Source organism: Benincasa hispida, chromosome 9, assembly GCF_027475165.1.
Source record: "Benincasa hispida cultivar pf3 chromosome 9, pf3_genome.v1.1, whole genome shotgun sequence".
NCBI classification, from domain to species: Eukaryota; Viridiplantae; Streptophyta; class Magnoliopsida; order Cucurbitales; family Cucurbitaceae; genus Benincasa; species Benincasa hispida.
The window spans coordinates 11116960-11129850 of NC_143486.1; the positions used below are offsets into that span (position 1 = coordinate 11116960).

Sequence of the window (12891 nt, forward strand, 5' to 3'; positions counted from 1 at the left end):
ATTACTTGAAGAAAGGTTCTTCAAAAGTGAGGTTTCTTGAAACCTTTTTTTTTTTAATCTAAAAGCATGCTATACTTTAACCGTGAATGCATATCTTTGTGTAGGTTTACTGTAAATTTTGTATTCGGTAATTAATGGAATTTAGACGATCCGCTTCCACTCAAGGATCTCCTCATATTGAGATTCTTTTATCAGGATCCTCATTTTTAGATATAATATCAAGAGCAACATTATACGTAAAAATGTTGTCAATAATTACATTAGTTTGATTCCATCTTTTTCCTGCCATGACATAGTTTATTAAAATCTCGTTATTATCTTTGTATATTTCACCTTCCTCATTAATCATGTCGACAATTTCTTTATGGGTATTTACATCATCGACCAAGTCTTTTTCACTATTAATTATTTTTCATTTTTGAGGAATTTTATCTTTGGAACCCAATGGTCTACCACGCTTCTGGTGTATTTCAGTCTCATTAGTGATAACTTGTTGTGTTGGGATATCAATTTTTGATGGAACATTTGCAGCTAGTATATGTGACTTAATTACTTTCTTTGCATCTATAAATGCATCTGGTAATTGATTTGCTATGTTTTGCAAATGTATTGTTTTTTGAACTTCAAGTTCATATTGATCTGTACAGGGATCTAAATGAGATAATAACAATGCATTTCATGTAATTTCTTTTTCCAACTTCTTAATTCCTCCCCTAATGTTGGCAAATTTGTTTCATTAAAATGACAATTAGCAAATCGTGCAGTAAAGACATCACCCGTCAGGGGCTCAAGATATTTAATAATTAATGGGAATGATATCCAACATATATTCCTAACCTCCTTTGAGGACTCATCTTAATGCGTTGTGGTGGAATAATTGGAACATATACTGTACATCAAAAAATTCTCAGATGGGAAATATTTGGCTCACGACCATAAGTTAATTGTAATGGCAAGTACTTATGATAAGCTACTGGCCTAATGCATACAATTGACGTTGCATGCAAAATAACATATCCCCATACAGATGAAGGAAGCTTAGCTCTCATAAGTAATGGTCTTGCAATTAATTACAAACGTTTTATAAATGATTCTACTAAACCATTTTGTTTATGAACATGAGCTACAGGATATTCAACACTTATCCCAATTGACATACAATAATTATCAAAAGCTTGGGATGTAAATGCACCAGCATTATCAAGACAAATGGTCTTAATTGTATAATCAAGAAATTGTGCTCTTAACTTAATTATTTGAGCAAGTAATCTTGCAAAATGCAAGATTTCAACTTGATAATAAGCACACGTGTGACCATCTGCTGGATGCATCTATTAATACCATAAAATATCTAAATGGTCTATTTGGTGAGTTAAGAGGTCCACATATATCACCATGAATTCGTTCTAAAAACGTAGGTGATTCAGTCCCCACTTTAGCTGGCGATGGTCTAATTATCAATTTTTTTTTTAGAGCAAGTATCACATGAAAATTCATTAGATTGAAGAATTTTCTGGTTCTTCGATGGGTGTTCATTTGAATTCTCAATAATTCTACTCATCATTATAGATCCTAGATGATCTAATCAATCATGTCAAATTGTAAATATGTTTGGATTCATGAACTTTAGGAGTATAATACATGTGAGACTGGATATGATATATAGATATTCCACATTATTCTTACTATCAGTCTCAATATAATAACCATTGCAACGTATATTTTTAAAACTTAGAAGATTTCTCTTTGATTGACTAGAGAATAATGCATTGTCAATTGTAAATTTTATTCATCTAGGCAAAATAATATTTGCTTTTCCAAAACCTTCGATCAAGTTTGCAGAACCTGATATTGTATTTACTTTTGCTTTCAGCATTGTCCATTTGGAAAAGTACTTTTGATTTCTAAGTATTATGTGTGTAGTTGCATTGTCTGTCAGAAATAGTTCTTCTTTGCTCTTTTTTGAAACACCCAACATATGAAAATGATCAATGTTTCTTCGTTAAAAGAAAATAATTACAATAAGAAAATCAACACTTAAATATATAGAAGTTACTAAAAAAATGAAGATAGATAAAAGAAAACAATAACATTAAGTATAGATATTCTCAAAATCAAAAGAAACACTTGATGTTCCATCAACTGCACCAATCTTCTCTTCAAAGAAGTCTGCCACATCCAAATTTGTCTATGGGATGGGTCAAATATATCATTATCCTGGTATGCAAAATTTTCTTCCACATATTTCTCTTTTTTCCTTTAGGGAGGCTTGATAGAGGTCAACTAAGTGTTTTGACGTACGACAGGTACGTGACCAATGCCAGTCATTCCGTATCGGAAGCATTTATTTTCAACATTTTTTTAACTCTTATCTTGTGGAGCTTTTCCTTTGTGATCATCATTTTGTGTGATTCTTTTGAAATTTGAATGATTAAAACGACCACCACGAAAATAATAATTATTTTTTCCACTGTCATGGTCATAACCTCAACCGTGACCACAACCTCGACCACGATTATTATTAAAATTCATAGCATTCACTTTAGGGAATGGTGTCGTTTCGGTTGGTCAAGATTCATGATTTTTCATCAATAACTCGTTATTGTGTTCGGTCACGAGAAGACATGAAATTAATTCAGAATATTGTTTAAAACATTTCTCTCAATATTATTGCTGCAGGAGCATATTCGAGATATGGAATGTAGAAAATGTCTTCTCTAACATATCAGTATCAGTAATTCTCTCTGCATAATAACAATTTTGAACTGATTTTAAATAATGTGGAGTTGTAATCACTTACCGATTTGAAATCTTGTAGCCTCAAGTGCATCCACTCATAACGAGCTTTAGGAAGAATAACTGTTTTTAAATGATCATACCTCTCTTTTAAATTTTTCCACAAGATACGGGGATATTTTATTGTAAGATTCTCTATTTTCAATTCCTCGTGGAGATAATGACGAAGGAAAATCATAACTTTTGCTTTGTCCTGACTGGATGTCGTATTTCCTTCTTGAACATTCTCCCTAAGATTCATAGCATCCAGGTGGATTTCGGCATCAAGTACTCGTGACAAATAATTATTGTCGTTAATATCAAGGGTGACAAATTCTAATTTTGTGAGACTTGTCATGACAACACTATCACAAAATATTATATTTATGTTAGAAATTTAATAGATATTGAATATGCAAAATAACATTAAATTTATTAATTATAACGAAGAGAGAAAAGCCAACATACCTTTACGACCTACCTTTAGCGGGAAAAACAATAGGAGCTCGTGTTAATAACGTGTTGTGATATTGAGGAGTACAACGAGAAACACGGATATAGATAAAATATAATATAATAATATTAAACATATAAAATATAATATGAAATAAAAGAACTAAAAACATAAAATTGGATAATATGAAAATTTGTGAAAGTGGGATTCTCACCAATGTGTGCGTGATTTTAAGATCCACCAAATGCTACTATTTATAGGCAAAGCGGCAAGTAGGATGTTGACTTACATGTACACCAAGCATGAATAATTACAAGGCAAATGGATAATATGAAGAGTTATACATGGCTTTGAGACACTAAGCAACGAGCATGTATTTATTATTATAACATTCATAATATTCACAACATTCTTGATTTTTTTTTTTTTTTTTTTAATTTAGTGGCCAATTAAACATTCATTTTTTTTATTATTATTTATGAAAATATCAGCTCTTACTCTAAACTTGATAAAATGTATAAATTCTCTCTACACAAATAATTCCATTATAATTGCGCTTCAGATATTGATAAATATTGATAAGTACAACAATCTTTTTACATTAAACTTGAATAGATATGTAAATTTTACTCTTTGATAGACTTTCATTTAGAAAAAGGGTCATTAAATTATCTGCATGCATATTTAATGTTTTTATTTTCTTTATTTTAATACAACAATCTAAATTAGAGGAATCTTATATTGATTGAGTTATGCTTGTGTTGGTCGTTTCATAATTAACATATTTAATATTGTATAGTATTTTTTTTTTTAGAAAATTGGTTTCGAGATAATCCTTTTCTTATTTTATTGTTAAAATTAGCAAATATCGAAGGAAGTAAAATTTACAATATAATTTATGTTTAAAATTTAATTTGATGAGATCGAAAAATTTACGATAAAAATTGATATAATTATATATATAAGAAAAAAAAATCTTTAAAGGTATTGATACATATATATGTTTAAGTAATAACTTAAATTTGATAAGATTAAGACAATCTAGATATTTATGATACGTCATAGATATAAAATATAAAAAAAATTAAAATTAATTGTTTTTCGTAATATAAATGCAATGAATTGATATAATTGGTATCTTTGAATTCTTGAACCATTCTTAATTATATGCAATTATAACATATAACAACATTTTATGATTTTTTAGTACAATATTCTTTTAGTGAATATTTTATAATTTTATTATAATCATTATGTTCTTTATTTATTTTATAGAGGTAAATTATAAGTTTAGTTTCAACACTTTTAAATTTGTTTCTATTTAGTTTTTTAATTTTAGAAATATCAAATTTATTTATCAACTTTTAATTTTGTATCTAATATATCAAACTAATATATCTTTGATATATTTAAAAGTTTTTAAAAAGAATTGAAATATGACCCAAAACTTTCAAGTTTGTGTCATATATTTTTATGAAATTTTAAAAATGTTAAATAAATCAAAGATCTATTAAACACAAAATTAAAAAAATTCAGTCAATTGGATGTAAAATTGAAAGTTAAAAAAATTTGTAGATAGTTTTAAAGTCCATAGACCTAATGACCAAAAATTAAAAAGTTTAGGACTAATTAGCAGTAATTTAAATGTGGTCTCTCTGTTTTTTTAATACAATTGTGGGTAGGGGATTCAAACTAAACCTCATAGTTTCTCGTATACTCGGACATGCTCGATTCGATGAATGTGGTCTCTTTTAGATACATGCTATTATTATATATCAAGAACATGTTATAATTTCGTTTTAGATATCTTTTATAAATAATAACCAAGAAACAAAAAAAAAAGTTTAAGAAATTAAATTGAGACCATTTGATTTTACTAGTTTGGTCCATATATTTTAAATTCTATTTTTGTTTAATTTTTTTTTCAATTTTAGTTCATGTAATTTTAACCAATCTCAAACCTAGTCTTTCAAAGTTATTATTATTATTTATTGAAATTGATTAAATTACTATTATAAATTGCATATAAGAAAAAACATTACAAGAATATATTTTCACAAATGTGAACGAAGACTAATTGAACTAATTGAAACGATTTATTTTTAATTTTTTTAAAAGTACCGTGACTAAATATAGATATCAAAATAGAACAAATAAAAAATACATAAATTAAAATGGTAATTTTAATCTTAATTTTACATAGGTGATAACTACGGTTTTTTTTCTTTTAATAATGTAAACAGTATATCAAGCATATAAATTCTCACTTTTCCATTAAAAAAAACACAAAGATTAAAACAGTGCTTGTAGTTTTAAATTAAATTTATGTTAGGGAAATTTTCCTAGATAAAAAAATATCAAATTATTTACAAAAATAGTAAAAGATAAAAAATCGATGGACGCTGATAGACTTCTATCAATTTCTATCGATGATAGACTTGTATAAATTTTTATCACTGATAGTATCAATGATAGACTTCTATCAGTTTCTATCACTAATAGAGGCGGATAGAAATCAATTTCTATCACTGATAGTAAAAATGATGAACTTCTATCAATTTTTATCACTGATAGACTTCTATCAGCCTCTATCAATGATAAAATTCTGTCAATTTCTATCACTAATACACAATGATAGACTTTTATCAGCGACTATCAGTGATAAACTTGTATCAATAATACCGATAAATTTCTATCAGCGTCTATGATAGACATTGATGACAATGTTTATCACAACTATAATTATATATTTTTTTTATTTGTGTAAATATTTTTTTTCTTATTTTTCTATTTTTAAAAAAAATCTCTCAAGAAATTTCAATAGTGGTTAAAGTATATACCTTATTTCCATCTCATGTAATGTTGACTTAGAAAATAAAAACAATAAAATAAGGAAGATCCTCGCCTTTACCCCAAACAAAATATCTTATTACTTATGAAAAATAGTAATATTCATTTCAGCTTCCTAAATAACAATGTGACTTTATTCATAATTTTGAACAAACCAAAGTTAATTTGATTACTTGCCCCATACAATAATCTTCCAAATTAATTTTGTCCATTTCATGTCTAATCTGTCCAAGTAATTATCAAATCAAATCACATTATAATTCAACTAAATTTCAAAACATTTATATCCATTTCAATATTTCACCGTCTTTTTACTCACGACTAGATTACATGTTTATTCCCATAACTATGATGTTTATGTTTATTACAACTCCAAACTTTTCAAATTGTTTAATAATTTTTCAACTTTAGATGTTGTATCCAATAGGTTTTTAATTTTTTAAAAATGTCTAATAAGTCCATAAATTTTTAATTTTGTGTCAATAAATTTTAGAATTTTTAATTTTGTGTTTAATATCTTTTTGATATATTTGACCATCTATAAAATTCATAGATACAAAATTAAAATAGACTAGACATAAAATTCAAAATTATATATAATATAACATTTTTTTTTTACATTTTGAATATGTTATAGATATATTTAACTCAAAGTTAAAATTTTACAAATAAAAGTTTAAAGAAAGTGATTGAAGTTGTTATCTACACTACAATGCTTGTATGAGATAAAACAATTTTTTTTATTATTGGAGTGTACTTGACTACTCTTTTCTATACTATAAAAGTTTTTTTTTTTCTTTTAAAAATAGGAGTAGGAGAATTGAACCAAGATCAATAGTATAATGGTTATGTCATTCAAGTTATGCAATATATTTTTATATAAAAAATTTAAAGTAGGCCTAAAATAGACATGATTTTAATCTTACAATGTAATTGAACTTTTTATTATAAAAAAGAAGAAAAATGTTAGGTTAAAAATCACCTTTGGTCGTGAACTTTCATGAAAATAACAATATTGTCTCTATACTTATAACAATTTAGTCTATATACTCCTAAGTTTGTAACAATTTAGTATCTATATTTAAATAATATAAATTTAGTTTTTGTACTTTCCAATTTATAACAATATAGTCTTGAAGTGAAAAATACTACTAAAATTTAATGAAAGTTCTCATACATGTAAATTAATAAATATGTTAAGGGTAAAATCTTTTTATAAAATTATAAAGATTAAGTAGTCACATAATAAAAACTGATAACTAAGTTCGATGAATTTTTTTATGATAGAGATTAAATCTTTACAAAATCATAAATATAATATTAAGACTAAGGGCTGATTGGAACGCTGAGTTGAGATAGGATATCTAGAGTTCATATGTTTGTGAAATTCATGTGTATGTGATTATGGTGTAGAGTTATTTGGTCCGAGTTCATATCTCTATATTTGAGGTGCAGAGTTGATTTCATATGTTTGGGTATCTGATGCAGTTTTTTGAATTTTTAATATATACTTTTATGATTACTATTTTTGTTTTAAAACTTTTTTATTCAATAATTCTACCCATATTTGTTTGAATAAAATATGGATTGCAATTTTTTTCTTTTAATTTTTGAAACTTTTCTTTCTTTCTTTCTTTCTTTCTTTCTTTCTTTCTCTCTTCCTTTTTCTGACAATGAACAACAATTAACTCATTACATTTCTGCTAGAAATATGGTTAAATAAAATGAGAAAGCAAAATCAAAACTTTTGATTAGCTAATTTTTCTCCACGAATTTCATTATCATCTTCTTCTCATTGTTGCTTTATATTTTTTACTATGTCATAAATATTTTTAATTAAATCTCCCTCATCATCGTAACAACCAAATGAATGTCACCACATTTCTTCAACCGTTTCACTTTCATTTCCTCTAAGTTTGGAGAATCATCTCCTATTTTCACTAATTCTTATTGGAAAATGTTTCAGGATTTTTTTTCTTTTCATTTTTATAGTTTTTTTTGTTATATGTTACATACTTTTTAATTACATACATACTTTTTTTTTTAAAATATTCTTAATACGTGAATTCATTACGTATAAATATTGCATTTAATGCAGACAAAATAATATTTTTTATATAGTCAACAATCTTACAACATATTTTAACAGTCATCAGTCTTATAGTAGTCGAAAGTGGTTGTCGAAGTTGATTATCGAAGATGATTTTTGTTGGAGTTTGTAGTCAGAGGTGGTTGTCGGAGCCTGAAGTTTGTCACATGAAGGTGTATTGGAGTTGGTTGTTCAAATTTATCATCGGAGATGGTTTTCGAATCCTGGAGTTGGTCGGACGAAAGTGGTCGTTGAAGTTGATCATCGAAGATGATTTTTGCTAGAGATTGTAGTCGGAGGTGACTGTCGGAGTTCGAAGTTAGTTGCATGAAGGTGGTATTTGAGTTGATTGTCGGAGTTTGTCGTTGAAGGTGGTTATCGATGCCTCGAGTTGGTCATCGGAGTTGCTCGCTCAAAGGTGATCATCAAAGGTGATTTTCGTTGGAGTTTGTAGTCAGAGGTGGTTGTTGGAATTGGTCATCAAAGTTCGTTGTTGAAGCCAATTGGTCGTCGGAGTTGGTAGCATGAAGGTGGTCATCGGAGGTGATTTTCGGAGGCCATAATTGGTTGTCGGAGTTGGTCGCGTGAAGGTTGTCAGAGCTTGGAGTTGGTCGTCGAAGCTGTCATCGGAGGTGGTTGTCGGAGTCCGAATCTCGTTGTCGAAATTGTCATCGGAGGTGGTTATTGGAGTCCAGAGTTGGTCGTCAGAGTTGTCATTGGAGGTGGTTGTGGGAGTCCAGAGTTGTCATCGGATGTGGTTATCGGAGCCCAGAGTTAGTACTTGAAGTGCGATAGTAGTTGATAGGTAGGACCATTGGAAACATGGGAAAGAAGGGAAAGTTGGGGTGAGTTGGTAAAATATACCAACCTAACTCTACCAACATTTAAAGTTTGTGGGTTAAACAATGAATTAGTATATTATACCAACTAACTCAACTTTAGTGAGCCACACACCCCTAAATTTTCTCGGGCTAAAAAGTGATATTTTCCTAATATATTAAAAGAAACTTTTAGCGGGAATGAAAGGCTTATCCAAATCCAAGCCTTTCTTCCACACATTCCGAAGATCAAATTGCCTAAACGTTATGGAATTTCAATCCAAATCCCCCGAAAAGCTACCTCCCAACACCCATCCATGGCTACTTCTTCTCTACCCACCAAATCCCTTCCGCCATTTTCCCCCACTTCAAGCTTTTCACCTTCTTCTCCTTCAACCCACTTCACTAAACCGCTTTTTCTAGCCCCACCAGACATTTCTCTCTCCACTTCTTCCTCATCCTCCTCAAAACTTCTAATCCCCAGTTCCAAGAAGAATCAATGGCTCGACCCTTTCGACGACGGGGATGATCCGGAGATGGAATACGGCTCTCTCTTCGCTGATGGGAAGCAGGAAGAGGACCCTAGGCCGCCGGACAATCCCAACAATCCATATGGGTTCTTGAAATTTCCTCAGGGTTATATGGTGGAAATCGCTTCTCTGGGCCTCAAGCTCCGGGGAGATGTGCGGCGGTGCTGCTGTGTGATGTCCGGCGGCGTCTATGAGAACCTTCTGTTCTTTCCGGCGATTCAATTGCTTAAGGATCGGTACCCTGGTGTTCAAATTGATGTGGTGGCTTCGGCGAGGGGCAAACAGACTTATGAATTGAATAAGAATGTGCGATGGTCTAATGTATATGATCCGGATGATTATTTTCCTGAACCAGCGGAGTATACTGACATGGTTGGATTGCTCAAGGTTGGTTCATTCTCTCCAATAATTGACCTTGAATTTGGATAGAACAATATTGCTAGCGATTCTACACGGTTAGATGTAAGAAAGATTTTAATATTGGGATCTTATAGAAACTTCTTTCAAGAAATGGGCTAGAGTGGGTCGTTTCTCGATAAGAATAGCTTAGATCACGATACTTCTACTTGGATATGGAAATTTCATGATGATCATAATTTTGATAGCCATACTAGTGATTTGGACGAGATCTCTCGAAAAGTATTTATTGCCCATCTTGGCCAAGTCTTCAACAACTTTCTTTGACTGAGTGGGATGCAGTTACACCTTCTTCGTTTTTCTAACTATGAAGCATGACTAGGTGATCCTACTGACATTGGCCCTAGGGTCCAAGTGGTTTGGCGAATAGTGGGTTGAGAAATATTGAATGGTGATGTAGGCCAGGGTTTTCGAGATTGAAAAATGGTTGTGATAGAAATTGCATTAGGGTGTTAATAGGATGTTAAGGGTATGCTAGTAAGTAGTTAGAGAGGTTGTTATGCTATTGATTATAAATTGTGAGTGGGAGAAAAGGAGAAGCTAGACAATATTTTGGTGAATGAATTAGGACTTGAGAGTGATCTCAAGAGGGAAGGGTCCAAGTACCTCAAATTACTTGATTATCCTGTAGTTTAGTTACCGTTTATATTTTAATGTATTGGGTTCTATCATGTTGTTAGTGATAAACAAAATTTGAACCTACACCAAAGCGTCATCAGGGCGGTCACATTGAATAATGTTGGGGTTTGTAGGGTTTAAACTTAGTTAAATGAGAATAGGAGAAATTGGAACTGATTTGAGTGGTGTAACAGGTCTCATTGTTGTTGCAGGGTAGGTACTATGACATGGTCTTGTCAACCAAGCTAGCAGGGCTTGGGCATGCTGTATTTTTGTTTATGACTACAGCCAGAGACAGAGTGAGCTACATTTACCCAGATGTGAATGCTGCTGGAGCAGGGCTTTTCTTGTCTGAAACATTTAAGCCAGATAGCTCTAATCTTTCTGAGGGAGGGTTCAACATGTGAGAATATTTTATGTTTTTTGTTATGAATTTGTACAAAGTTTTTCATATTAGCTTTTGAGCTTAGTATTAGTTTGACACAGCATTGGAGTGGGAGTTACTTTATCTGTTCAAGTTCTTAGCAATGCCATTGTCTTTTCTATATTATATTGATAGTCACTCGCTGGGATGTCAGGCTTATTTTCTAAACCACAAGGAAGATGTGAAGAATGTATGTGGAATATGTTATATATTCTATAACTTATCAATATAAGCTTTTAGGTTTAGTATAATACCGTAACTTATCAATTTAAGCTTCTAGGTTTAGTAGTGTTTACTGTTTTAAATTCAGAAGAATTCAGTCATTTGTCTCTTAGTTAACTCAAAATGTACGATCCTATATGATATGTGGGGAGCAGCGTTTGCCTCTAAATGAGTGAAGTATGGTTTTTATCCGAGGACAATAAGTAGTTTCTATGTGAAAACTGATGAACGAAAGAGAAATAGCTAGCTCAAACTTCTACCTTTCTGATGCCTTGAAAGCTCATTTTCATGATTTAGGTATCATCAAATGGTTGATTGGTTAGGGAGGCCATTCCGCAGCGTTCCCAGGCATCCTGTTCCTCCACTTAAAGTTTCAATTTCAAGAAAATTGAAGGAGGTTGTGGCGGAAAAATATAAGAAAGCAGGTGCTGAGAAAGGAAAATATATTGTGATTCATGGAATAGAATCAGATTCAAAAGCCTCAATGCAGTCCAAAGGTGATACTGATAGCTTGCTACCCATTCAAGCCTGGGCAGAAATAGCCAATGCTGTAAGGTAGGTATTAATATCTTGCTTCATCAGTAAATAGAGGATGAATTATAGGCTTATATAAATGGACTGAAGGAAATAAAAAGTAACATGATGCTGCTTTTTCTCTCACTATTTTCTGATGATAATGTTTAATGAATGTAAATGGCAGGGGATTCAAGCCAGTTTTTGTCATTCCACATGAAAAGGAAAGGGAAAATGTTGAGGAGGAGGTCGGAGATGATGCAAGTATCGTATTTATCACGACCCCAGGACAGGTATCCATAATGACCCATCCTTCTCTTTTAGTGTGAAGCGTAAACTGTAAAAGGATGAATACAAAAAACACAATGTTTTAACTAAGAAAGGAAGGAAGAATGATAGGGAGTTTATGGTTAAAAAAAAATAGTCGAGAAAAGTGAATTATCTAAACACATCATTTTCATCTGGAATCTGCAGCTAGCTGCTCTCATTAACGACTCGGCCGGTGTAATAGCTACCAACACAGCTGCTGTCCAACTCGCCATTGCTCGAGAAAAACCAAGGTATTGATCTGTTTCTCCTTCACAGGAACTCAATAGTTTGCTTACTGATCTTAAAATCTTCCATCTGCTAGTAGTATGGAAAGAACTGTGCTTGACATCTCTCTATGGTACCAATGTGTTTGCAGCATTGCCTTGTTTTGCTCTGAAGAGAAAGCAAAATTATTTGTTCCCGATGCCGAAGCAAAGAGATGTATCACAGTTTCATCAGCAACAGGACGACTAACCGACATCGATCTGGGAACAGTTAAAAAGGCCATACAGAGTTTTGAAGTGCCTCTAGCTCTTGCTTTTCAATGACATTATAGATATTTCTTACCCTATTTCTGCTTATCATCTTGATATTCTTTCATTTTGTTTCACCTTTGTTACCATCAGTTGTAAATCAAAGCATTGGCAATGAAGAAGAGTAATTGTATATTTTCTGTCTGGTGTAGTTTTTTCACAGCTGTTTTCCTTTTTCTTCATGAGTGGCTTGTTTTGGTAAACATCTAATATCGTTTTCCCCCCTCCAAAACTAGCAGCTAAATAGTTCCACACACACATTGTTTTCTTAAAAGTAGCATAGATCAAAGAAAGGGTTAAAATGATTATTTTTCTAAAAGAGTTTGTAAACTAACATGG

General features: G+C 31.2%; 1 protein-coding gene across 1 annotated transcript; it reads left to right on the forward strand.

Annotated features, from left to right (window-relative positions):
• The first annotated feature begins 9197 nt into the window (after nt 1-9197).
• PNSB1 (NDH-dependent cyclic electron flow 1) lies at nt 9198-12687 on the forward strand. The gene is made up of 6 exons (XM_039040618.2): nt 9198-9903; nt 10764-10954; nt 11495-11752; nt 11898-12003; nt 12185-12270; nt 12396-12687. Exons 1-6 carry the CDS (start codon nt 9304-9306, stop codon nt 12565-12567), a joined length of 1413 nt encoding a protein of 470 aa, XP_038896546.1. The 5' UTR covers nt 9198-9303; the 3' UTR covers nt 12568-12687.
• The last annotated feature ends 204 nt before the right edge of the window (nt 12688-12891 follow it).

What these genes read in the sequence shown, in the direction of transcription:
- PNSB1 (XM_039040618.2), top strand. Translation starts at nt 9,304, where the DNA reads ATGGCTACTTCTTCTCTACCCACCAAATCCCTTCCGCCATTTTCCCCC. An exon ending in TTATCACGACCCCAGGACAG is followed by an intron (nt 12,004 to 12,184) that starts GTATCCATAATG and finishes TGGAATCTGCAG; the next exon opens with CTAGCTGCTCTCATTAACGA. An exon ending in ATTGCTCGAGAAAAACCAAG is followed by an intron (nt 12,271 to 12,395) that starts GTATTGATCTGT and finishes ATGTGTTTGCAG; the next exon opens with CATTGCCTTGTTTTGCTCTG.